General features: G+C 43.9%; 2 protein-coding genes across 3 annotated transcripts in view; both read right to left on the reverse strand.

Moving 5' to 3' along the window:
- Positions 1-1,037: 1,037 nt before the first annotated feature.
- LOC130403776 (insulin gene enhancer protein ISL-3) lies at positions 1,038-5,231 on the reverse strand. 2 transcript variants are annotated; one of them, XM_056608251.1, is made up of 6 exons: positions 5,139-5,231; positions 4,503-4,692; positions 3,874-4,136; positions 2,215-2,498; positions 1,644-1,811; positions 1,038-1,154 (listed from the first exon to the last, which is right to left on the reverse strand). In XM_056608251.1, the coding sequence occupies exons 1-6, from the start codon at positions 5,194-5,196 to the stop codon at positions 1,038-1,040; spliced, it is 1,080 nt and encodes a 359-aa protein (XP_056464226.1). In that variant the 5' UTR covers positions 5,197-5,231. The 2 variants fall into 2 exon arrangements, with proteins under 2 accessions (XP_056464226.1, XP_056464225.1); XM_056608250.1 differs by having other exon boundaries at positions 2,203-2,498.
- Positions 5,232-16,970: 11,739 nt separating this feature from the next.
- The window catches only part of LOC130403722 (transmembrane protein 266-like), a 34,196-nt gene continuing 24,457 nt past the window's right edge, over positions 16,971-26,709 (reverse strand). The window contains exons 8-11 of the mRNA XM_056608143.1: positions 24,253-24,368; positions 22,207-22,414; positions 18,559-18,621; positions 16,971-18,082 (exon numbers count right to left, since the gene is read on the reverse strand). Coding sequence (XP_056464118.1) covers positions 17,379-18,082; positions 18,559-18,621; positions 22,207-22,414; positions 24,253-24,368 — 1,091 coding nt within the window. The 3' untranslated portion in view covers positions 16,971-17,378. The remainder of the gene's footprint in view (positions 18,083-18,558; positions 18,622-22,206; positions 22,415-24,252; positions 24,369-26,709) is intronic.

Raw genomic sequence — 26,709 nt, forward strand, 5'->3', positions numbered from 1 at the left:
CACAACCGTGGATCCGACGATAAGGCAACAGCCTGGAGGTTTGAGTGGAGCAGCCCAGCCAACTTGGGTTTTGTGGACAGAAAAGGAAAAAATAAATGTTCTAGTGCAGCCACTGACCTTCGAAAAACAGTGTCGATGAGGGCCCAGATTCCTCCATTGCACCTTCTAAAAACAATAGGCCTACTAAGACTCATCATAGCATCATCTACTAAATTCAACCACGACCCCCCCCCCCCCCTTTCTTGGCAAACATCAATTAAACAAAATTGTAAATAATAGTTATAGATTGATTTGAAGAGCTTAAATAATTGGTTGGGTGTAGGGTCAAAATTATTCATTCGTTCATTTCATGTATTCAGCTGTTTATTGTAATAATTAGTTAATATTTATTTTTACGAATCGCTTTCCTGACAATAAATAATATAACAATAACTTACTTTTTTTGTTCGAGTAGCTCATGAAGCTCTTCGCCCAACCACTTGATCAAATATTTTACAACACGAAAATAAATCGCTCGACAACATGCTCCCACCTTAAGACTTAAAAGACTCGAGCCACTTCGACTCCACAACGCAATGAATGTATCAAAAAAGGAAGTGGAAGAAGAACGACACACAGCATGATACGGGGGGTGGTTAAATGTCCATCTGATCTGCGTTGACATTCTGCAAACGACTCCGATGTGTAGTTTGAGGAAAGGTTGTAGCCTACTATATCCACCAAGAGGTCCTCTCTTAAGTTCTTCCTCCGAACGAAGTCATGCATCCGCGGTCTTTTCTTTTTTTCCCAAAAAACGGACGGAAATATGGAGGGAGGGGTGGTAGAAAACGCCCGGACTCATCTCCGTCCCATCAAATACAAAAGAAGAAAAAAAAATCAATGTTTTGAGTGTTTTTACTTCTTGTCCTTTTTCCTTGGTGGGGAGGGGGTTGGTCGTGGTGGGGAGCCTGTAACATGCGGGGGGGGGGGTGTCCAGGGAGCATGCTGCTGCTGGAGGTCGCAGGTCGCAGGGTGTTGCGGGGGGCTACCGGGCCGCCTCACGTCTCCACCGGGCTGGGTACCATACTGTTGGGGGTGTCCGGTAACTGGGAGGAGAGAGAAGTCACGTCGCTGCCCGAGGAGTTCCCCAGCGAACCCGACTCTGAGAAAGACACCTGGAGCAGAAAGATGTGAGAGGTTAAATCAACAGCCTTGGTGCGAGTGACTTCATGGCAACACGCAGGCCTGTGTTGTTTTATTTGCACGAGTTTATTTTGGCTGTAATAACAGGGTTTTACAGCAGTTAGTGTGCATGTAGCTATCATCTCTCAATTGCCTGTGCACAAAAGACGCGCATCTGCTATTCGACGACTTTGTAAACGTAGGGTGAACAAGTGGTAAGAGGTGGTAGAGGGATTAGAGAGAGAGAGTGAGAGGGTGAGAAAGGAGAGAGAGGGAGGGGGAGAGATAGGAGAGGGAGAGGGAGAGGGATAGAGGAGAGAAAGAGAGAGGGGGAGAGGAATGAGAGACGGCGCGAGCAAGATAGAGTGAGAGAGAACATTTGAAAAAAAGGGTGAACTGGACTAAGAAACATTGAAGGAGAGAGCGCGAGGGATACTGAAGGAGAGACGATAGAGATAGACACTAGATAGTGAAACACTCACCAGTTGTTGAAAGGCCGGTTGGTCCAGGTCGCTTTGAAGCGCGAACTCGCTCAGGGCCTTCCAGGGCGGCTGGAAGGTCTGCACCTCCACCGGGTTGCACTGCAGGCTGCCCTCGTGCCGGATGGGGCTGCCAGCCACCAGCGGCGTCCCCGTCAGCCCTTGCAAGTTCTGCGTGGGGAAAAAATATATATACATAAGAAAATAAAGCAAACGCATCTTATTTTGACCAGTTGTCCATGAAGAGATATATTAAAACATTTATTTGTTTAACCAAATAAACGTTGCAATTTGTCGACTCATCTTTATACAAATATACACACACACACACACACACACACACACACACACACACACACACACACACACACACACACACACACACACACACACACACACACACACACACACACACACACACACACACACACACACACACACACACACACACACACAGTGAAACACAGTGAAACGTGAATAAATGTGTCAACCCAATAAAATACAATCGATAATGTAGAAAAAGGTTTCAACCCTGCAGGGTTGTTTTTTTTGTTCCACTTACGAAGATGCTTACAGTCTTATCGGAGTGGTGCTGCTGTTGGAGCTGCTTCATGAGGATGGACCTCTTCTTGTCTTTGCACCGCTTGTTCTGGAACCAAACCCGGATCACCCGCGGGCTCAGGCTCGTCATCTCTACCAGCTGCTCCTTCATGAGCGCGTCGGGCCGCGGGTTGGCGTTGTAGCACGTCCGCAGCGTGTGCAGCTGCTTCTCGTTCAGCACCGTTCGGACGCGCGTCGTCTTCTCCGACTGCTTATGCACGTGGTTCCTGTGCGGGGCCTGCCGCACCGTCACTGGTTCTGTGTAGCGGTGGAGAAAATATGTTCAAAAACAAAATATATAAAAATAAAAATATATAAAATTTGATAAGGACATTTAAAGGGGTTTTATAGAACAGAGTGACCGTTGCAAAACAAATTATAAAAGTAATGTATTGTGCATTTTATAGGCTTTTCAGATTTTCAATGTTTAGGCTATTATAATGGGTTATCTTATTCTTGAATAGATTTTTTAATTCTTGAATAGGGTAAGAAGAAAGACCTAATGGCCTCCCTTCTGACCCTATATTTTACGTAATGTTAAGTAAAGCACGTTTGCCTAATAATGATCTAAAACAAGTTATTAAAAATCATAAAACAAATCCTAAATTTTCAAGGTAATACCTTGGAACTTGAAATGCTAAACCATTGCTTGAAGAAAATATTTGAATTAATATTTAAATAAATTCAATTTAAGAAATATCAATATCAAAAATAAATAAAATGTCACTCAAGTTCTGTCTGACAATGTTGTGAAGGAAATGGTTCGAGGTCTACTACCTCTCTCTACAAACTGTCCAACTGGCCCTCTGGCCACATGCACTATCTTCACGGAGGCCTGTGTTCATTTATTCCAATGCTCTATCATAACTGTTATTTAAATAGTCATGTTTAGGCTCTGGTATTATTATTCGGTGAGCTGGTCCAATGAGATGTCACCGCCTTTAGAACCAATACGAGCCTGGATTATTCGGATCGTGGCAACGAACTAATAGTATTAATGAGATCAATTATGAAATTAACAAGTGTATCTTAGAGTGGAGCGGGAAACTCATTATCTCATCAATCACAACCCTTACCACACACACACACACACACACACACACACACACACACACACACACACACACACACACACACACACACACACACACACACACACACACACACACACACACACACACACACACACACACACACACATACACACACACACCCACACATAAACCACACGCAAACACGCATGGTCACACACTTTATTAGTGCATTTCGTTAAATTACATTCCGTTAAAAAATTTAACTAAATGAAAAAGTAGCCTACACCTAATAATGTAACCGCCTAGATGTTTTAAAACATTTATAAGACAAAACGCATTGATAATACAATTTACTTTCCAAGGATTTATTCTTTATTTCGTATTGCGTCCATTTGTATTAGCCTATTATTTTGTTGATATTCTTAGAATTATTAGGCTTATTAGGATTATTAACATTATATTAGGCCTATTATCAAAAACTTTATTATTAACTTTCGAAGTAGAGGCCCTAGGCCTAACTGTTATTTTCTATACAAATTCTACTTGAGTAGCATTTGTATTATTAGTAAGAATCATTGGCATAATTATTATCCTCTGACCTGCTAGGTGCAGCGGCCTGCTGGAGTGGATGTGTCCCGGGCTGACGGGGCTGCCGGCGGAGCTCCGCTCCACCAGCAGGCTGTGATCAGCCCGACACAGCAGCTCCTCGTCCCGCAGGGAGAACTCGTCCCCCGGCAGGAGCTGTCTGCTGCACACCGAGCAGCGGAAACACTCGATGTGGTACACGTTGTCCCTGGCCCGCATGACCAGGTCGCTGCTGCTGAAGCCCAGGTTGCATTTGGAGCATTTGATGCCGAACAGCCTGCGTAAAAGGACGGGGGAGACAAAACATAACTTGTGTTACTCAGAAGAATAGTGGGGACCATGGATATTTATTATTGCATTTATTTTAAAAGTTTGACAATGTGTGTATGTATGTTGCTGTAAGGTTGCGTTTGTGTGCATTTCAATACATTGCTAAAATGCAGATGCATGTGCATTTTACACATTGTTTTCGTTCAATCTTGGATCAATCACAAATTAAATAGTTGTTTACTATTTACTTTCATGGCACACAGTTATGTTATGCAATTAGAGATGTAGTATATTTGTCGTGTTTTGACTAATAATAATGTAGTCTGTACAACATGTGTTTTTTAAGAGGTAAACAATACTTCCTAAAGCCTACCTTACATAGTCTCTTTTGCAATAGGTTTTGCCGTCGCGGACGAAGCAAGTGCAGGACTCGTCCAGGTATTGGCTGCACTCTGCACACTTCAGGCAGGCTGCATGCCACTCCAGGTCGGGGGAGACTCTCAGTATGTACTGGTCATGGATCTGACTTCCACATCCTACACACATTGCGAATCCAGACTTCTCTGCAAAAAGAAAAGCGACGGTTTTGAACCTCGGAGTCGTGTAAAAAAAAATAAGCCACGATTGGGTACCTTAAACCACGCCAGCGTTTTAACTTTAACGCAGTTAAATTCTGAGAAACACTAACTTCAGAACCTTGCCAATTTTGTCTTGGCTGTGCTCTCTTGAAGAGGGTAGCTCTTAGTTGTATGCAACGGATGGACCTTTGAGCATTCCTTTAAATCGAAATAATTGGTTTCCATTTATCCAGCATCTACTCGTGGTCGAAAAAAAATACATAAATATAAGTGAATCTTAATGACGAACACATCCGCCTTAAAGAAACATGCCAATACATACAATAAAGAAAGGCACTAGCCTATAATAAAAACAAAAAATGTGCCACAATACAATTTTCTTTTGACGTAAGCTACTAACAAAATGAAACGATCGGCAGACGGGGACTTACTTTTGGAATGATCCCCCATATCACCCAAGAAAGAAGAGTTGAAGATAATATCCACCATACAGAACGGATGAAGGGAGAGCGGTAGGTGCAGAAAAGAGGTGAGAAGCCGACTGGCCCGTGCCTGGTTGCCTGATAATAACTTGTGTCTGTCCGGACCCGGGGGGTGCGGGGGAGGGGCGGAGGGGGCGAGCAGGCTGTCCCGTAGTCACACCGCTCTCTGACGTCATGCGTCATCATGCGTAAAACCGGACTGTGCTTTTCTCAAAGGCAAGAATGAACGCATTTTTTTTGTTAAATTTGTATGTGTATATAATGATTCAAGAATGTAATTACTTTTTAAGGTGTATCGTTTTAAATTCCCTTTTTCAATTTTTCTTCAACATAACGTTTTTCTACGAGAAATAGTGCGAAACATATATTTATCTGCACGTTGTGAAAAAGTATGGCTATTGATTCAATATGTTTTAAGTACAAGCATTGTTTATATGTCATGCTGAAGGGATTTTGACACTTGATGCCTCGCCCAGCGCTTTTTGGTTATGTATTCGAGAACAAGGCCATCTACTGGAAACACAAGAAAACTACATCATTGAAGACGCTATGATATTTCGCAGATTTTCCGAGTTCCATAAAGTACTCTTTACGTTTTAAAAGGACATACATCTTCGAAGACGAAACTCCAGAAAATGTTGCAGCCTACGATTTAAGCGTATATTTAACTTCATTCATTATTGTCTTTATTTAATATCATATGTGTTATTAAGAAGTTTAGTTTAAGATTATTTATAGAAAGGTGGTCTTGTAATTTCAGATACGTCCCTCAACATTTTAAGTCAGGCCTCTATGCAATACATGTGACTATAAGATCTCAAATTGGATTTTCCAAAAAACACAACATCAAAGCTAAACAGTTCAAAACAGGAAAGACCAAAGACTAACGGGACAAATAAATAAAATCTCATGAACAATTCTTACGTAATATATTTATATTTGTACATATTAATATATTTTAACAAGCTATTTTAGCTTTCCCCTCTCTCTCTCTCTCTCTCTCTCTCACTCTCTCACGAAGCTGACATTATGTTAATTTAAAGGTGCACTCCCACAGTTCTGCAAACTAAATCCATGTGTATAGACCTGAAACACACAGGTAAATATTATACGTTGTTATGCTACCAGTCCATGGGTCCAGGCTGGTGGCCAGCAATACTTTCAAAGGTCCCATGTAAGCTGTAATTAACACCGCAGCGCAGGTAAACGTTTCCAGTTTCAAAGCGTATTACTGTATGTATTATTGAAAAGCAATGGAGACACAGGAAGGGATGGTTTTGAAGAAAACAACTATTTTCTCTTTCCCTCACTTTCTCTCTCTTCCCCTGTCTCTCTCTGGCTGTGTGTGTGTGTGTGTGTGTGTGTGTGTGTGTGTGTGTGTGTGTGTGTGTGTGTCTGTCTGATTCCATCTCACAGTCTGAGTCATCGATATAGAAAATTTATTTATTCACTTTAATGAAGGCAATACATTTGATTATTGATTAGCCTGCTGAAATTGCACTTGTTGTCACCACCCGGAATTCACAAATTAGAATTTTTCCGAGACATTTTGTCCATGCATCTAGTTAAATTCTCTTAGCAAAATATGAGTATGTTCTATATATTATATGTTATAAATATGTTCAAAGCAAATTCTAATAGGAATATGAAACTCAAATGTCTGATTCCCATGAAATATCTTTGAGTGACATTTTCAGGTTGAATTCAAAGGGTATTTAGGGGGTGAATCAGCTTAGCCAACTACTTAAATGAAGAGCAATATAACTGCTTCCTTTAAAAAAATATTCTCAAAGAGTCCGAAAGACCTCGGTCAGCGTATCGATAATTTGATCAAAATAGTTTTTTACAGTGTTGTGTTTAACACATTGCTCAGTGAGGAGGATTACTCCTTAATGCAACTAAAGGCTTTTTCCCTCTGCCATCTGAGAAGGACGAGGTCTTCCACAACTGCACTCGCCTCAATTATGGCTTGGGTGATCAGTCATTCTGGAATAGAACTGTCAACCCTCTCATCTAATGGCGTTCCAATTGAGTTAGGGTGCATTAAACAATATCTCATGTATATAACTCAAGTTCAACTGACCACGAATTCAGGCCTTTACTGCAGAGATAAACGTCCCAGGATTCAGAAAGCAAAAGTTCATAAAATAGTTCAGTCCGGGCCGAAGGATGACGAGCATCCAAGGCATTAACATGTAAAACATGTTTGGTGTCGTGCTCTGCAGGCTCAAATGATTCCTGAGAGATAGACTTAAATGCCCTCCACATTTCCCGAGTTCCCCCTGAAATGGGCCTAATCCTAATGTAAATGGTAAATACTTAAGTCTCTCCCGGACCTGTATGGTTTCCTCAGAGAGCTCATTACCTCCATTAATGCCCCTTTTATACTCTCCCTTTCTGATTCCACACACAGGATTCTTTGTGCACTCCGTCCATGTTAACCTAATACTGCCCTTCTCTCTGCCGAATCCCCTTCCCAGACCCACACACTAGGCTGGAGGAGGAGGCTACTGTTTCACACACTGTCGGGTCAAACCCCAAGACACCTTTGTCAGGACAATTTATGCCGCCTATGTTTTTTTTGTTTTGACTAAATTGGCAAGTGGAGTAAACAATTTTTTTTTGGGACAGATGAAACCGGATCACAGATAGGATGTGCATGTAGTATTTGGTTTAAGGTTTTCCCACCAATCAGATTCTAGTTTTTCTGTAACGGTTCATCAGCATGACATGTTGGAGCTGGATGGAGTCAGTCTTAATAGTACATGGGGCATGATTATGTTCTTCCAGATTTAACCTTTCATGCTTGTGTCTGTCTGTCTGTCTGTCTGTCTGTCTGTCTGTCTGTCTGTCTGTCTGTCTGTCTGTCTGTCTGTCTGTCTGTCTGTCTGTCTGTCTGTCTGTCTGTCTGTCTGTCTGTCTGTCTGTCTGTCTGTCTGTCTGTCTGTCTGTCTGTCTGTCTGTCTGTCTGTCTGTCTGTCTGTCTGTCTGTCTGTCTACCTGCCTGCTAGTCTGCCTGTGTCAAAAGTACACTTATTCTACTTTTCATACACTTATTTAGTCTGTCAGTCCACCTGCATGCTTGCCTGTCTTTCTGCTCTTCTGTCTGCTTGCCTCTCTGTGTCTTTTTGTATGCCTGTTTCTTTCTGAGTTGCACTTTAATTCTAATGTCTGTCTATATCTTCTGTATGACTGTCTGTCTGCCTTCCTGACTGTCTTTGGCCCGGCTGTTGTTTCTTTCTTCATGTATTGGGAGAATTGGGGTACAAAGAAGAGTCTCTGAGTGTGGTTAACCGCCACAGCATGCTTTAATTATGAACCCTGAATCTTTAATGAACGCCTCTGCCAAACTCTGGTTCATGTCCACACTGTTGCTTATTCATGAAGCCGCCATGCGCCTCTCCATACCCACAATTCATAGATCCTAGAATATATTATATTCCATATAGGCTAAAATACCCCATATGCACAAAGGGTCAAAGGCTAAATCAAGATGTCATTCATCTATATATTCAATAGCTGCATGGGAGAGAGTATATGCAGTGTATGCAGGGTTTTCACTTGGAACCTCAGAGGACAGTTATTTCAGCGCTAGCATCCCACGAGACTATCCAACCGCTTCCCATTAAAGCCCTTCTATAGATATTATTTTATTTGGCTATATATGTACAAATGATATCAGCCAAACAGGAGCAACATGTTTCTCTTTGGAGAAACATTTTTTTCTTTTTACAATAAGGGTACATTTAATAACCATTAATTTACACTAGGTTATGAAAACCAGTAGTAAACATGAACACAATTAATAAATGATCTAGTCATTTAGTTCACACACACTAAAAAAGTGTGTGTGATCTAAATGACTAGACCATGGGTTAACTGCTCATTAACTTTATTTAATTAATAGCTAATGATGTTTAATTAATGTACCCACATTGTGTTATCCTGATATGTATTAAAGTATCATTATTGAATCCAATCATTATTTGATTGACCCCTCATTAACCATAAACACCTCTCTCTATTCATTTATATCAATTGATTTGGTTGTAAAACTACAAATGGAATCAGCTTCAACTTTTGTCTGGGCCAGGACATAAATGTTTCTGTTTGGACACTCAGACTGCTTTGGTGAATTTGGACTTACTGGTCTCACTTAAATGTTTCAGAGGTTCATGGCAACCGGCCCGCATTGTCAGACCAACAGAGTGATTTACTAGGGCTTCTATTTCTTAGAAGTCCTGAAGATTGGTTTTGGTTGAAGCCGGGCCAGTCGGTCTATGTCTGTTGGAATGTCTTTGTTTTTTGGGAGCTAGAATTAAACTATCCCATCCATGGGGATATTTTGTCGTCAGTCTGTTGGAAGCATGCGGTGCAGCAGAGGGAGTGCGTTGTGTGCTTGTACTAGTGTTGCACTAGAGGAACGGTGTAATACACAGTGAAGCAAGGGAAGGACTCACATTCACAATGTGTGTTTGATGAGGTAGAGGAAGACCATGTGCTTCAATTGAAAACATATATTCTGCAAAACATCTGTTAAAGTATAGTTTTATCATGAAAGTAATAAATGTTTAAAACTGGAAGATTTAAAAAATAGTAATTTGTCATGTGACAATTAAGCGCCATACAAATTGAGAGCATTGTAACATGTAAGCACTTTAACTATAATTAAGACATATTCTACAAGAGATTGAAAATGTTCCGAATCATTTTAAACTAATAATACAGGTGATTGAGGTCTCCAGAACCTTCTGCCTATGAGGCATGAGAGCTGACCAAATATTGAACAAAGTCTAATAAAGTTTGATGTCTATTTGACGTTCTTCCAAAAAAAACGCCCATTACTCATCCTAAAACGTAAATCATCCGATTGTGTACCCTAATCCGAACCAGAAGAGTTTCCTCATGCGTTCTTTACACTGGGAATGGGACTTCATGAGACCTCCGGTACTGCTGTGGCGAGTGCATAACAATAGAAATGCATAGTTCAAAAAGTACAGTTGTACAGGTAATGACTCTTAACCGAATCTGTATCCTGTAGTTTATTGTAACTTGTGGTATTTCTATGTGTAACGACTGGTCAAGACCTGCTAATGCAGCAGGGCTAGACCTGATGCCCAGGATCAGATGGCAGAGGACAAATAATACCACTGTGAAGAGGTACATTGAGAATCCAACTCTTACGCAGTTCCATTCAAAAGTCACAAATGACATTAGCAAGCCTATTGTGAGAGCGTCCGTGTTGCAGATGTATAATTCATAATCCTTCTGACTTAATGCAGTATTCACATGATAATTAGTATTAATTTTTGATTGCTGCCTCGGGCACAGGCTTTCTTTGTAAAGCCAAAGTATGCGGGCCATTAGCGCCCTATTAGTGTAACTGTCAGTTGACGCTTTTATCTTACAAATACCTATCTTGTTTTTAGTTAATTAAGCTCCAACATGAGACAGGGTCAATGGTATGTGTGTGTAATCAACCTAGTCAGAACAATTGCTTAATTGCTTCCAATTATCTTACCTCGTGTTTTTAGCCTATGTGTTAAATTGGAGAGACTTAATCCATGGGCTTTGTCCTGTCAACTTATACATGAATAAATTCATAAAATGAACAATGACGTTTATTCAGGGTTCAACAGCATTTCCCAACCCTGCTTGTAAGGATATGTGAATAACCAAACCCAGAAATACTAAGACACAAGCCCAGTTGTCAATAGTCATGTTTTATTCCACCATCACCCCTCTCTTGCATTACTATGATCACAATGCAATCTCTAACTTCCCTAGCATGTTTACCGACCGGCTAATTAGCCCCTCTGCGTGACAAGCTGGTGTGGTGTGAGGCACTGGTGTCCTCACACGCTGGGCTGGTCTGCAGTATGGATCGCATCAGGCCAGCATGACCACCTCGGCCGGCACTCCCCCCAGCCCTGTGTGTGTGTGTGTGTGTGTGTGTGTGTGTGTGTGGGTGTGTGTCATTAGTGCGCCGTGTGTGTGTGTGTGTGCTATGTGCATGTGTTCTCTCTATGTTCTGTGTGTGTGTTATATGTGCAGAGTGTGTGTTATATGTGCGGTGTGTGTGTGCTCTTTGCATGCGTTCGCTCTGTGTTGTGTGTGTGTGTGTGTGTGTGTGGGGGTGTGATATGTAAAGTGTGTGTGTGTGTGTGTGTGTGTGTGTGTGTGTGTGTGTGTGTGTGTGTGTGTGTGTGTGTGTGTGTGTGTGTGTGTGTGTGTGTGTGTGTGTGTGTGTGTGTGTGTGTGGTGTGTGTGTTTGTTGAAAGTTAGGTAGGTGTGCTTGTGAGGATCAATGGCAAACGGAAGATGAACAACATTCAGGGTAAACAGGCCAACCTTGGCACACAGGCGGCTGGATGGTAGCCTGGGCTCGCTCCCGCTCCGTCGCCGTGTGATTCCCAGCCGAACGCTGACCGCCCGACCCGGCTGTTTGTCCACATCTCTGAACGAGAGAGCTGGGGCTACTGCTCTCTCTCTCTCTCTTTGGCGCTCTCCCTGAAAGTAGAAACACAGCCCCTCTGGATTGGCAGAGACTCTCATCCTTCATGATCCAGCCTGGCTTTTAACTCTGCCAGAACTGTGTTCACAAATTGATGCTGTGCTCCTTTGGGGCTGTGGCTGAAACATTAAATTGTCCTGAAATATTCATATGTGAGTGCATTTAGCTGAAAGCAATTGATGGGCAGGTCCTCAGGGGCCAGATGGTAATATTGCGGGGGTGGGGGGCTGCACATGGGCACAGACACCCTGAGCCTGAGCTCCGGCACGAGGACTCTGATTGCGCTGGTTGCCGACGGTTACAAATGGAGGCATACCAGATTCTGAAGGGTTGAGGTCCCAACCCATGATCTGGGACTCAAGGCCGGGGTTTGTGTGTGTGTGTGTGTGTGTGTGTGTGTGTGTGTGTGTGTGTGTGTGTGTGTGTGTGTGTGTGTGTGTGTGTGTGTGTGTGTGTGTGTGTGTGTGTGTGTGTGTGTGTGAGTGTGTGTGTGTGTGTGTGTGTGTGTGTGTGTGTGTGTGTGTGTGTGTGTGTGTGTGTGTGTGTGTGTGTGTGTGTGTGCTCCAAGAGGTCTGTAGTCAGGAATACTCACACAGGAACTCACATACAATAATTCACATGAAGTCCAATGAGTAACGAGATGATTCAAAGAACCAAACATTCAGCAGTTCTGTCAGTTATTCTTGTGAGGCTTCAATGTAAGATTTCCCCCCAAAAAGTACTAATTTATTTGATTGAACTTTGATTAAACAATGATGCAGTGTTTTGTTTCTGATCATACCTTACTTAATCTAATGAAGTCGATTTATTTAATCTCATGATGGGCATGGGATTTTTACGTTTATGAAAAGGCATGAAATATTACAAATTTAAATAGATTCCAGTGGAAAAAGTGGCACATATTTCTCTATATTATCTTTTTTTTTTATTGATGGTTGTGTTTAAAGTTTAAGTGATTCTTGAGTTAAATATTTCGTAGTTCAAGAAATTTGATTCTTCAACAAATGTCCTATACTGGCCCAACACAAATGATCATGAATTAATAAAAGGCAGATCTCTGCTGTTGTCATCAAGTCTTGCGATGCATTAATTTCACAGCAGAGTCATTATGAACATGTTTTCTCAAAATGATCTTGGGAAAATGTTTAAATCTATGGAAATTATTTCCCCAAAGAATCGTGCTTTTAACTCAAAAACATCCGCCAATTTACCCGGCAAAGAAGCCATGCATAAGAACGCAGGGTGACGCGCTGGAGGAACACCGGGCTAAGTTAATTTTGTTGTTCATTATTTCATTCCAGTCTTCGGCGCTCCGGGTCTCGCGGGACCAGGGCCAGTTGATCTCGTTCGTCAGCTGACTGAGCTTGTGCGTCTATCTGAGAAACTGCCCTTTAACATTACAAAACATTGTGATGTGAAAAATGTGGAGAATATAATAAGAAAATGTGAGCGTACAAAATGTGTGTGAAGGTTGTTTGGAATTAGTGTTTACTTCATTGTTAAACTAGGTAATTATTGCACAACTGGCACTTATTTCTAGATTAGGATTTTGTTTGTTTTTCTCTCAGTAAGATTAACAACAACAGAAAATATTACATGAATGCAGGCCTTTATCTTCTCTAGCCTACATTTTTCCTTTACCATAATCCTTGTTCGGGAAACCAAAAAATCTGCCTAGGCATAATTTCTGACTTTGACTATAACAATACATAACAGATAAAGGGGCACCAGAAGACTGGCTTTATGCAAATATAAAAAAAGTAAGAAATAAAGCAAGAAAAGCGTATGTAGCCATGACAACGGCCTCCTAAGTGGATCTCCTCTACCAGAAGAAGTCTGCCAGCCTCTGAATCAAGTGCACTTAAGAAGTGTGTTTGGAAAAAGCGAACCTGAGAAGCTTTTTAAAAAACGATGTATAATTTATATTTATTTTCTTCTTCCCTGCTTCAGAGCCTGCCCTGAAAGGGTGGCTTGTGTTGGATGTGATCTAAATCTGTCAGCCTACCCCCCCCCCCCCCCCACCAACCACCACCAGCTACCCATCTATTCTGTTCTGGATGAGATTTGACTGATTTTAACATCATACAAGCTGGGGGATTCTATTGAGCTGTGTCCAAAACTCTCTTTCACTTTCACCCACTGAAATCAACCTAGAAGTGCCACTGCCGAAGTTGGATCATTTCTGAATTGCTGTTGAGTTATGGAAATCTTAATTGAATGACACCAGGATCACTGTCTGTATTATTATCCATGAAGATAATTTGATCGTACAATATATAAACATAGGTTTATCAATCAATTTGAAAGATAGCTATTGTCTAAAAATACTTTTGGCAAAGCCTTACCCTCCATTGAATAGCAAAAACCGTCAGTGAAAGTTGATCAAAGAGAAAAAGGAAAAAAAAGACAGAAAGCTTTTGTATTTACATTCTTAAATCACCCACATCGAATGCTGCTCCCCTTTAAAATAGTTTAATTGTTCACAGACCTTCTCAGCCCCTCTAATCATTCTCCTCTAATTTTAAATAATACTTTCAAATAAAACAATACATTCTCCAGAATGAAGAACGTCCCTATTTAATCTCAATGCCATCCATTTCAATCTGCTTTTTGACAGTGAAAACAATGATCATTGAATGTTAATGCAGCCAAAGTGGCTCCCTCTGAACCGTTATTAAAACATTTGAATTATTAAGACTGGTGTCTAATGGTCACTGTTTCCTCAGCCGCGGCCTCGTATGAATGTGACAGGAGCCAGCTACCGGTTCACTGGAGAGAAGCCCTTTAGCTGGCTAGCATACGTGCTACCAAAGTGCTTAGTTTCATTAACTGTCAAACAACTGCGAAACAAATACTCACTGTGACTTTCAAAGTGGTGAGATATGATCAATGGGGGATCATTTGAATAATTTCGACCTGTTCTATTTTTCATTGGAGAGAAAAAAAGACACAAGTTACAGCAAAGACTATTGAATCAAAAAAATTCAGCTAGAAAATGCATTCCTTCCGAATCCTTGCAGTGGCACAGGGCCGGCCGGTGTATGCTTTCACATTGATTTGATTTTGATTCCATTTGCATGCTTTGTTGACTCTCGTAAGGTTTAATTTAGAGGCATGGCACCCCTACACTTGACTCTAAACAGTAATGGCGGTAAAGGATACGATGCCAAGCTAAGGTCTGGCACCCACATTGAAGCGGCCGTCATTGTGTGTGTGAAAGACTAGTCCACACCTGATGAGTTATTTATGCAGCGCTGGCATGCTATGATGTGTTAGTGTGCTGGTAAACTGCGTTGCAGTGGTCAGGATAGCAATAGGCGGTTTCAGATTCATCACCTGCCTGGGATCACATTACAGCTATGCTCAGTCCCAAAAGACTGCAGCACAATTAACAAAGTTGGGGCAGAGCCATGGGGGCACAACAGGAAACTGCGGTTTCAGGAAGTGAGGAAACCCTTTTTTTTAAATGGAAAATTAAAAATCAACAACAAAATAATTATCACTTATGTGGCAGATAAAAAAACGTTACTTCAGTGTATTCATGAATCTTAAGTGAAATAATTTGATAAAAATATTCAGATAATAAGTCATTATTATTTTAAAACATTGATAGTTTTGATCAAAGTGCATTAAAAAAATATTTCTTGTCACCTTTTCTTCTTTTTAATTGTGTTGATTGATTACATTTAAAAACTTAGATCTAAAAAAAAATGTTAGTTACAATGCGCCGTAATTTCAACGTTTCTTACTCAAACATTCTCTTTTGACAAGCAACAAGATAGTACAATTAAGTATCTGTTGAATGAATATTTTTTTAGGTTTTTATTCCAGGGGTTGAATTCAACAATAAGCTGTCGTTTTGACAGGTTCATCATCCTTAATAACCTTAAATAATTAACATATTTAGTGTGGTATGCAAATAGGATGACACTTGCAAGTGTAATGTATTGTCGTAACATATTGCATTGTATTGTAAAAGAAAGAGGGAAGGGGGGGGATGTTATAGGCTTATTTCTGATGCAGAGTTGAACCAATTGTTAGCATGACTCAAAATACATCAGATCTTTCCTATTCAGTTAACTCTTTTGGAGACCAGTGAAATATGGCTGAAAAAAGAAAAATGGCTTTTGTCAGTAAACCAGATGTCATATCTTTTTTATTCAAATGACAAAAGCTGCATTTGGCAACAGATTACTCCATAGTAAATTGACAAATCTGTCTGTAAACATTAAAGTGCAAAGGATTAGATTGCCATTCAGAGCGCAAATCTTTTAAAGGTTCATGCTACAAGCGTTCCAATCTAATAATCACTTTAATAATAATCCAATTAATACATATACCCACCAAACATATACCCTCTTAATCGTGTTAAATCAAATCGAGAATGCTGTCAAAAATTAAATCAAATCAAATATCTGCGTCCATTATGTCATTGGTGGAGCGTTGTAGCACCTAGGCTCCGCCCCCTACTCTTCTCATTGGCCAGCAAACGTTTCAAAAAAATCGGAATCCATAACAACTGATTCAACGTAACTATGTTCGTATGTCTGAATGATAAAATTTATTATAGATTGCTGACCTATCAAAAGCCACACAGAACGCCATTTACTATATTATTATTTAACTCTGTCTGGTAAAACTGGGTTCAGTCAATGTGTGCTGCTGTGTAGTTCACCATTTTTGACAGGCCATCAGAGCCTTCATCAGACCCGACCGAGGAAGGGATGAGTACGCAGTCTGTCAAATTAAAATGGCGTCATTACTTTACCACCGTACTTTCTCGTTTTGATAGATAGTGATCGCGTCCAACCGTTGAATAATTTGTCACGGTTACCTTGGCTCACCCACTCTTTAACATCACACCGTCGTCGTAGCTTACTGGCGGCTATGTCCTCAGAAGGCAAAGGTCAGAAAGGCTGTTGTTAACATGGCTCAACTAGTTTACGTACCCTGTGGCAACATTGAAAACAGAGAAACTGTACGATACATGTTAAAAAATGTTAATACAAAAAGAGAAAAATCGGAAAGAAAGAAATAGCTGAAGAAAGAAAGAACAAAAGAGAGGTATAACGAAAGTTAGGAAGAGAGAAAGTAAAATACAGAAGAAAGAATGAAAGAAAGAACAAAATATCAAAGGAAAACAAGAAGAATAGATAGAAAGAAAGAAAGATCACTGCTTGCAACACAGAGTCTGTAGTTGTTGTGGAACATGAGTAATTTCCGAGGTCATGTTCAGCCAAGAGTTGAACAAGTCCTCTTTGCTGGTTTGAATACTTTGTGTGACTCTCGTAAAAATGGAGGATTCCTGATAGAGAGTGTCTCCAGCGACACGTTGGTTTTTCCCTCTCAGCAGGGACTTGTAGTAGTTGTTGTGCTATATCAAGGCCTTTGTGTTTTCGAAAATGCTTTGAGGGCAAACAGGGATATCATAAGATATAGAAAAAAAACAGAGCATCATATAGAGTAATCTATGCGGTCCTTTTCAAAATCATGAGGAGAGAGTTTTGCAGGAACAGATATGTCTAAGCTTGCCTCAGGGGTTGGCTGTCGAGTGGAATCTACAGCGAACAAAAACAAGACAGAAAAAGGGAACCTGTTCACCTTAGATTGATATGGATTGAACTCAGGCCGAAAGTTTGCCGAACACCGCTCGAGTCTCCTGGCCCCCGTGGAGCCTATGTGTCCGGCATGTGTCCCAGGGGCATGTCCGCAGACCCCAGCAGGCGGTACTTCTCGTCCAGGGAGGGCTGCCCACCGCCGCCCTGCAGGTGGATGAGGGGCTTAGTCTGAAGGAGGACACAACCCTGGCCCCGCCCCTGGCCCCGACCCTGGCTCCGCCCCTCCTCCTGGTTCCTTCGGTTGTACACGTTGATCCTGTGCTGCAGCTCGGGGCTGCCGCCGGCCGACCCGGCGGGGCTCGGCGGCTTGAGGTTCAGCGGGTTCACGGCCAGGCCCTTGGGTCCCAGGCAGGCGTCCTCCGTCAGGGAGCACAGCAGCTCCTGCATCGCCAGGCTGGGGTCCTTGCAGGAGGAGGAGGATGAGGAGGAGGGAGGCAGGACGGCCTGGCCTGAGGTGAGGGGCGCGGCGGCGGCGGCGCGACGCAAGTGCTGGGAGCCGTAGTTGAGGCTGTAGCTCCGGGCCGCCCAGCCCGGGCCGCCCTCCGGGTCGGCGGCGCCCGGGGCGGGGCTGTTCAGGCTGTTGGGCCGCAGGGTCAGGCTGCCGCTGGAGCGCGGCACGCCGGCGGACACGGAGTCGCCGCCCAGCCGCTCCATGGCCAGCAGGGGGTTGGAGAGGACGAGGTTGGCGTTGGTGGCGGGGCGGTGCATGTCGATGGCCGCCATGGTGATGACCCGGGCGCCGGGGACAGCCGTGGAAGCATCTGGAACAACATTGTGGATGTCTCCTGTCAGGGTTTATCTAGATTTGACAGTAGTTAGAAATCTGGGTATCTAGAGATCAGGGTGTCTAGATGTCAGGGGATTTAGAAAACAGGGAATTTAGACAACGTTTTTTCGGTGAAATCATCTATGCATCAGGGTATGAAGAGTTAGGGTGTCTAAACATCAGTGTATTTCGAAATCAGGGTGTCTAGAAATCAGGCAATCTAGAAAGCAGGGTATCAATGCATCAAGGTATTGAAGAATCTGGATAGCTTGACATCGAGTTTGGGTGTCGAGACATCAGGGTATTTAGATACCGGGTTATCTGGATATCAGGGCATCTACATGTCAGGTAGGCTAGAAATCAGGAAATCAGAAAGGGCATTCTGACTCCACACTATCTATGCATCAGATATTATCAGGTTTAAGAGAATAACTTTAATAAATAGATAGTTTTATCGCCACAGTGCCTTACCGGTGCTTGTCTCGCTGTAGTACTGACTGATATAGTTGTTCATATCATCACGCACAACTGGATCTGTGTCAAACATATCATGAAAAGTATGTTCAAGCAGAAGGATAATCAATTGAAAATTGAGGTCATAACACATGAGGTCTCAGATATTGCAGTTACTTTTGTGTTCGGGGGGGGGGGGGGGGGGGGGGGGGGTTGAGCATTGTTCTGCACAGGAATCTTTTGTCCGTTTCGGGCAGACCAGGACTCCATGTCAGGCCTGGGGCCATGTGTGTCTTTATAGTGTTCCACACAGTCCGCTATCAAACAATTCATGCTGTACATTGGCCGTGCACCAGTTTAGCAGGGGGTTATACGATGGAGAGACTGAGAGAGGAGGAAAGAGGGAGAGAGAGACAGAGAGAGGGAGAGAGAGAGGGAGAGAGAGAGAGATGGAGAGAGAGAGAGAGAGAGAGAGAGAGAGAGAGAGAGAGAGAGAGAGAGAGAGAGAGAGAGAGAGAGAGAGAGAGAGAGAGAGAGATGGAGAGAGAGAGACGGAGAGAGAGAGAGAGAGAGAGAGAGAGAGAGAGAGAGAGAGAGAGAGAGAGAGAGAGAGAGAGAGAGAGGGAGAGAGTAAGGACCTCTTTGTCCAGGAGCGTCCCTCCGGTCCAACAGCCTTTAAGATGCAGTGCGGTGAAAGCCTTGATCCGGCCCCACTGCTCCTCTGCTCTCGCTTCATTGGTCCTCAGCTCCCCAGCCCCCTGGCTGACTGAGCGCCCACAGTACCCTGAGTGCTACCCCCCACTACCACCCCCTCCTACCCAGCGACCCCCCCCCCGCCCCCCCCCCACACCGGCCCTGGGGACCGGCAGCGGACTCTGACGGGTAATTTCATTTATTTTTCATCTTAAAATATTAATCCCGGAGCCATGGCTCGAGAGGGGAAGCATTGCACTCACTAAAACAAGGCGGAGACAATCGCTGGCCCATTAATAAGCCATGCGTCTGGGAGACCCCGGGAGGCCTCTCACATGTTTTGTCCGGCTCAGGATACCTGCCATCGCTGGGACATGGAGAAGGGCCTGCGCTGTTTTTCTTCTCAGGCGTCACATCGGGACGGGAGAATTTATTCTTTAACCAAAATGAAAGACGTTTTAAAAAATAATTGCCTCTGTATGATAAAAAAGTTAAAAGCCCCTGAGACAAGGTTTAGATATTTGACTACATTATGTAATATTGTGACACATCATCACAATCATCCTTTTAATAAATAGCATAAAGAATATTATTGGCGTACGAAGCTCGGACTGTAACCTTAATCATGGCACATATCACTTCCCTGCTCGTCTGTATAATGATATCATTTATTTAATATATATATTATATATTAAAGAGGACCTGGGATGAAGCAAGGTCAAATTATGTGTCACTGGACAGTCATACACTCGACACTTAAAGGGTGAGAAACTCACTGTTCTCCATCATTCTACTGCTCCCTTCTTCTTATTTTTTTACCTCACAAGTGTGAATAACTTCCATAAGAACCAACAGTCTCTCCATCTGAGATATAAGCCGTTTCTTTCTGTGTGGTAGACAGAATAAACGTTGTCATACCTACGTGAACGCAAGTCTGATATTCTCTTGAGCATGCTGACAAATTGGATTCTTGCCTCTACCCTCACCGTTTATGGAGGTTCCTTCATAAATTCATTGAGGGGGAATTACCGCCGTGACTGGGATGAGGAAAAACAGCTTGAACCTTGTGGTGGAAGGAAAAGATCTTGGAACTACATCCCTGCTCTCATCCCTTTGGGGTGAGAGCGAGAGACTTAGAGAGAGACTTGGAGAGAGTGAGAGTGAGGGAGCGAGAGAGAGAGTGAGAGAGAGAGAGAGAGAGAGAGAGAGAGAGAGAGAGAGAGAGAGAGAGAGAGAGAGAGAGAGAGAGAGAGAGAGAGAGAGAGAGAGAGAGAGCGAGTGAGAGCCAGAGAGAAAGAGCGAGCAAGAGACATTTTAAACCATTACCGAACTCGGTGAGCCCTGTGGCCACAGCCTAAGTGCTCGTCCCCTGAACCGTGTTCTTCATCCTTCCATAAGCTGACCAATTTGCCATCAGAGCCACCAGATTTCTCCCCTCGCATTCTCTAGGGGGTGTGGTGGTGTGGAAACAGCAGAGAGAGACACAATCTCCAGGTTTGGGGACGGGGGGAGGGGGAGGACAGTTGAGGTTGGGGGTGTGTTGCAGGTAGATCTGAACAGATGTTCCCAGTCCCCCCACCCCCTCAACACCACTCTCTCCTCACGGCAAGACCCACAATGCACAGAGCACTCTATACCTGGAACAGCCCCACTTAGTGAGCTGTGTACTGAGGGTAGCTCTGGGGGGGGGGGAAGGGGGGGGTGGGGGGGGGCTGGTGGTTAGCTGGTGGTGGTTGGAGGTGGGGAGGGTGGGCAGCTGCAACAGGAGAGATAACGGGGGGCTAAGCAAGATGCCCATGTGAGCTGACTAATGTGGGTGATCATGCTTGTTTTTCCCTGGGATCCACCGCATCCTAAAAGCTTTTTTTGCCCTCGTATTGATCTGGCAGCGCCTGCGGTCAGATGGGATGTGTATGAGTGTGTGTGTGTGTGTGTTTGTGTGTGTGTGTGTGTGTGTGTGTGTGTGTGTGTGTGTGTGTGTGTGTGTGTGGGCGTGTGCGTGTGCGTGTGAGTTGGCGCGTGTGCGTGCACGTGCATGTGGGTGCTTGTGCGTGGCTGTGCGTGTGCATGCACTTTCGTGTGCGTGCGTGTTCATGTGGTTGTGTGTGCGTGAGTGTTCCCCGAGAAGGGGGGAACTAAAAAGGTCAGTGTCGCTCCAGGGGCCTACCATCTAACAGATTAGCTCAACACAGCTCTGGCATCCTGTTCACCTGACGCTACAGCTTATGGGAGGTTTTTGTCCCGCGTAATTATGTACATAGTATAGTATATACATCTACAGCTCTGAGCTTCTGTTTGTCCCGCTGTGCTCTGAAAGATAACGGACACACACACACACACACAGGCCCCAGGAGAAGTATTTCCAACCAATACAAAGCGAGAGCTGCCTGGTTTGGTTGTAATTTGTTTGTCTAAAGTGGGTTGGTTGTTTGATGTTTTAGATGAATTATATAATGTTATACATAAAAGGTACAGTAAATATTACTTTATTACCCATATAGGAATTTCAAGATGCATGTTATGCATAATGATATGTAATATCGTTAATAAAACATAAATAAACACTGAGAAACCAACAGTGTAAACTACGGGTCCACCCCATGGTAGTCTCACAAATCAGATTTAGATTAGTATCTGAAGCCTGGTAGCAGAGGGACTCAGATCTGAGTGAACGTTGCGTTTGACTGTCTTTCACTTCATATTAGATTCCACCAATCATGTGGCAGGAGGCTGGGATCTGTGAGTATTTAATTGGCTCACACAAACTCTGTCGGCGGTACTGAACAAAAAAAAGGCCTGTAACGATTTGAAACTGACTCTGTGTGGACCGACCACTGCAGAGATACACTAATGAAAACCCCCTCCTGAAAGCTTCTTCCCCGTGCGTGAGTCTATCCCCAGTGGAAAGTGGAAAACAGGAAACAGGGCGTAACTCCGCCCCTTCAGGTGTTGGGTAGCCTGGCCGCAGCGTACCTGATGGGGGCCGCAGGGGGTCCGCGAGGTTCCTCTGGCCCCCCTCGTCATCAGACTCCCCGGGGCCACGACCCTCCAGGCCCTGGAAGCAGCTCTTCTTCCCCCCCCAGCAGGCGTGGTGGTGGTGGGCCTGCAGGGCGGCGTCCCGGCCCGCGGCCAGGTCCACCTCCTGCTGGGCCAGGTGGGCCCGCAGCTGCCTGATCTCAAACTGGACCCACGAGTGTGTGCGTGTGTATGTGTGTGTGTGTGTGTGTGTATGTGTGTGCGTGTGCGTGTGTGTTGGTGTAAAATAGGGTTTGTGTGAGTGTGCGTATGTGTGTGTGTGTGTGTGTGTGTGTGTGTGTGTGTGTGTGTGTGTGTGTGTGTGTGTGTGTGTGTGTGTGTGTGTGTGTGTGTGTGTGTGTGTGTGTGTGTGTGTGTGTGTGTGTGTGTGTGTTTGAGGAGGTAAGAGGAAGGAAGGGGTTTGGAGAGTAAACAAAGAGAAACCATGACAACAAGAGGAAGAGAGAAGAAGAAAAGGAGGTTCAAAGAAATGTCGGGCGAGAGTCAAAGGAGCAGGAGACAGAGAGAGAGAAAGAGAGAGAGCGAGGGAGAGAAAGAGAGATGGAAAGTTAAAGAGGAGAAATAATGGATTGTAGGAAGGAAGGAAGGAAGGAATTTATGAGAGGGTGAAGAGGTGAGGGTGGAAAGAGGGAGGGAGGGGGAGGGGAGGAATAACATTGATGAATAAAGTTGTTAGCATATAGACACACACATAATATGTATACTTTTCAATGCTTCTCAATATACCGATGCATCCAAAATGACGTCCACAGTTACATCCCGAAAGTGTGACATTGAGCCGGAGAGGCCTGAAGTTCAAAGTATCCGATCAGTCCTGGAAGTAAGGATCGATCCTCTCTTCAGAGCCAGCAGTTCATATTGATAAAGCTTAAGACTTAGGTTACTGATCGGCTGTGAAACGTTGTTTTACTATAAATGTCCAATCATGTTGTTTGCTGGTGCAACATTACCTGATCTACAGTTATGACCATTGATGTATAAAAAGGTTTTGACCTCTGTCTAATCTAATATTGATGCCATAAATAGGGAATTATGAGCCTGTGTGGGAATAAAGACTAAAATTTATATTTTTTATATTTTCAGTGGATCATTGTGAAATTTATTCATATAATAATATTGTCGGAATTTAGTTTTGTGCGTATGTGTGGATATACATTTATTATACAGTTTGTGCTTCATCATCTAATCCAAAGCCTGATGGAAAGTAAAGGGAACATGAATATATACGCAATGTGTTGCTGCCCTCGTCTGGTAAGAAAGAGAATTACATCATCTTGTTTGGTGGCGTATGCTTTGATTAGCTCTCTATACTAATTGCATGTAATGACTAATGTATGTTATATGTTATTATATTATGCTACAAGTACTATACAGGGCGTTTTCAGCTGCCCTCTGGAACAACCTGCCCAAGAACATCCAACCCAACAATTTATTCTCGCGTTTATCAGTTGACCTCTTCACCTCTCTCCCCTCCCTCCATTTCATGATTCCTCTAGTTTCTAAATACATACTAATCTTTTATTTATACAGGAACCTTTTCACCCTGTTTGTTCACTCTGTGAAGCATCTTTGAGTATTTAGAAAAGTGCTTTACAAGTTATTATTATTACTTAAACAGTAATATTGTAGCAGCCATAGTACTACTACTTCTCCTCACCCTCCCTGCCTCTCTCCCTATTGCTGTCTCCTTCCCTCACTCCCAAGTTATAATAATACTAATACCGGCTTCTAATACTAGTATCCGTACTAGTAGTTATATTAGATATATATTAAATAATAGGTGTTTATATATTTATATATATTACGTGTGTGTGTATGCGATCGCGTGTGCATTAGAGTGTGCATGTGCATGTGCGTGCGTGCTTGCATGTGTGTCTGTCAGTGTGTCTGTCAGTGTGTCTGTCAGTGTGTCTGTCAGTGTGTCTGTGTACGCGTGTGTGTGTGCGTGAGTATGTGTGTGCCTGTGCGTGCGTGTTGACTCACAGCCTGTTCCTGACAGATCTGGGTGAGGCGCTCCAGCTGCTCTTCCCTCAGAGCTCGGGTCTTCTCACACTGCTGCACCTCCAGCTCCATTTCTACCTTCACCTGCAACACATAGGCTGGGGGGGGGGGGGGACAGAGAAGGGAGGAGGGATGAGGACGGAGAGGGGAGGAGGAGTGGGAAGGATGGGGGAGGGAGGAGGGTTGAGAGGGGAGGAGGGAGTGAGGTGGTCGGGGGTATTCAGGGAGGGAAGGAAGGAAGGAGATGAGGAGAGAGGAGGCGAGAGGAAGCAAGGAAAGAAGAGGAGGAGGGAGGAGGAGAGGGAAGTAAAACGATCAGTTTAAATTTAATTGAACTTTATGCATGCACAGTACTAATACTTATAGTCTGGCTAGGTTACACTCTTTATAGTGTACACCCCAGTGCTTGCGTTTCTGATTGTCCATACTAGCTTTAAGTGCCCATAAATGTGTGTGTACTTTATCTGGGTCAACGCTTGCAGTGAGGGTAGCTGTGTGAATGCACTGCCAATGTTGGCTTGTTTGTGCGTGTGTGTGTGTGTGTGTGTGTGTGTGTGTGTGTGTGTGTGTGTGTGTGTGTGTGTGTGTGTGTGTGTGTGTGTGTGTGTGTGTGTGTGTGTGTGTGTGTGTGTGTGTGTTGGTATGTTTGTGTGTTGCAATGCGGAAGAATTGTTTTTGATAGACTTTTGTTTTTCAAAGCTCTGTTCAATGCTGTTGTGTTGTGTTTTGTTTATTTTAAGTCCTAATCTTCGATCAACCGTAGAACTCCGGTATCAAGGAGCCTGCGGCATCAGTGTTAGGATTAGCACACAACCCGTTCCCACGCTGGGACAAAGGGAGGTAACCATCACCTCTGTAGAGCAGGGTACACAACCCCCTGCATTATGTTCATACTGTATATACAGTGCATATACTGTAATGCAACCTTCATCAGAAAATACTCTTTCCTCTCACTGTCAAAGTCAGATGCTCGTTCATAAACCATCTCATTCAACTCCACGATTTTGTTGTGGTGGTTGTGGTTGTGGTGGTTGTTATTGTTGTTGTGGATGTTGTGTGGCTAAAGAGCTGTAGTTGTGTGGATAACAAGCTGGTTTTCATATGTGTACACATCTGAAAACCAAACAGGCCGAAGTGCGTTGCAGGAGGAATCTGGAGTTGAAGCCTCAGAGACCAACAGTGGGCGTGAATCTGAAGAGATGTCGAGAGAGCGCTTTTGGCTGCATTGAATCTATGCATGGGCTTGAGTCACCTTGCGGCCATCTTGGCTTCATCTTGATTCTGGGTGGGGCAACTGAGCGCTGAATTTCGCATTCAAGATGTCCTCCAGACCTCTAAAGCCACATTGTCACCCTGTACTAAGGTGGGGTCATAAAGTGTAGATTAATGTTAAACGGTTGATCGCTGGCTTGTGGATGTTGTTTGTTGAAACTTGATACTAGTGTGGGACTAAACAAAACAAGGACTGTGGCTCCTTTTCCAATTTTATTCAAGAGAGAACTTTGGCATACAAAAAGTTGCGAAGGTGTAAAACAAATACCCTTGTGGTTCTCAAACGAATCCTCTTCTAATGTAAAAGCAGTCCTCTCCTGGTACACAAGCCTCTCTCCTCTCTCCTCCACCTCCTCCTGCAGCGGGCCCGTGCTGGAGCACCTCCGGGACGGGGGGGCCGTGTGGCCAGGGGTCACGGCTCATCTGGTATGCATCGAGAGGGGCCCCGCGGTGAGGGTGACCTCCCGGGAGGGATCGATCCCTCCTTAGCATTAGCATAGCGCAGAACAGCCACTGTGTTCAGCACCCTGCCCCCCCCCCTGTATCTGAATAACCCCCCCCCCCCCCCCCCCCCCCCCCGTAGTCAAGATCAATAGCAATACCAGTTAGAACAGAGGAGAACGGCCACCAACGCCGCGATGATCAATAGCCATATTGTTAAATAATGTGGATAATCAGGGGGGGGGGGGGGGGGGGGTGGGGGCCGGCAGATCATCCGTTGCGGAGGCTGAGCGGTAAATATTTATGGACAGGGCTTGTCCGCTTTCCATTTGCTCCTCTGTCTGAGGCCTCTAATGGAATTCCTCCAGCGATTTGTCCCGTGGATTAATGGCGACCGAGAACCTCCTTATTGTATACGACGGTAAGAATTGCACTTACTCATCACGTCTGTTGCTGTGTGGTTGCTGTGTAGCAGGGCGAGAATGTCATTAAAGCCGCCACGCTGAGGGGGATTCGATTTCTGCTGGGGTCACCTTTGCCAGGAAAATGTATGCACGCACTGTGTCGTGAGACACATTTAGATGAAAAGCCCCATCATGTTTATTTATTCTCATGACGTATATCCTGGAAATTGAACCGCCCCGAGCGAACGACATGGATGAGCCGGGTAATGCAGTCCGCTGACTTGTTTCACATTGGACAAGGCCAGCATGCTGCAGAGGACCA

Source organism: Gadus chalcogrammus, chromosome 14 (assembly GCF_026213295.1).
Source record: "Gadus chalcogrammus isolate NIFS_2021 chromosome 14, NIFS_Gcha_1.0, whole genome shotgun sequence".
NCBI lineage: Eukaryota > Metazoa > Chordata > Actinopteri > Gadiformes > Gadidae > Gadus > Gadus chalcogrammus.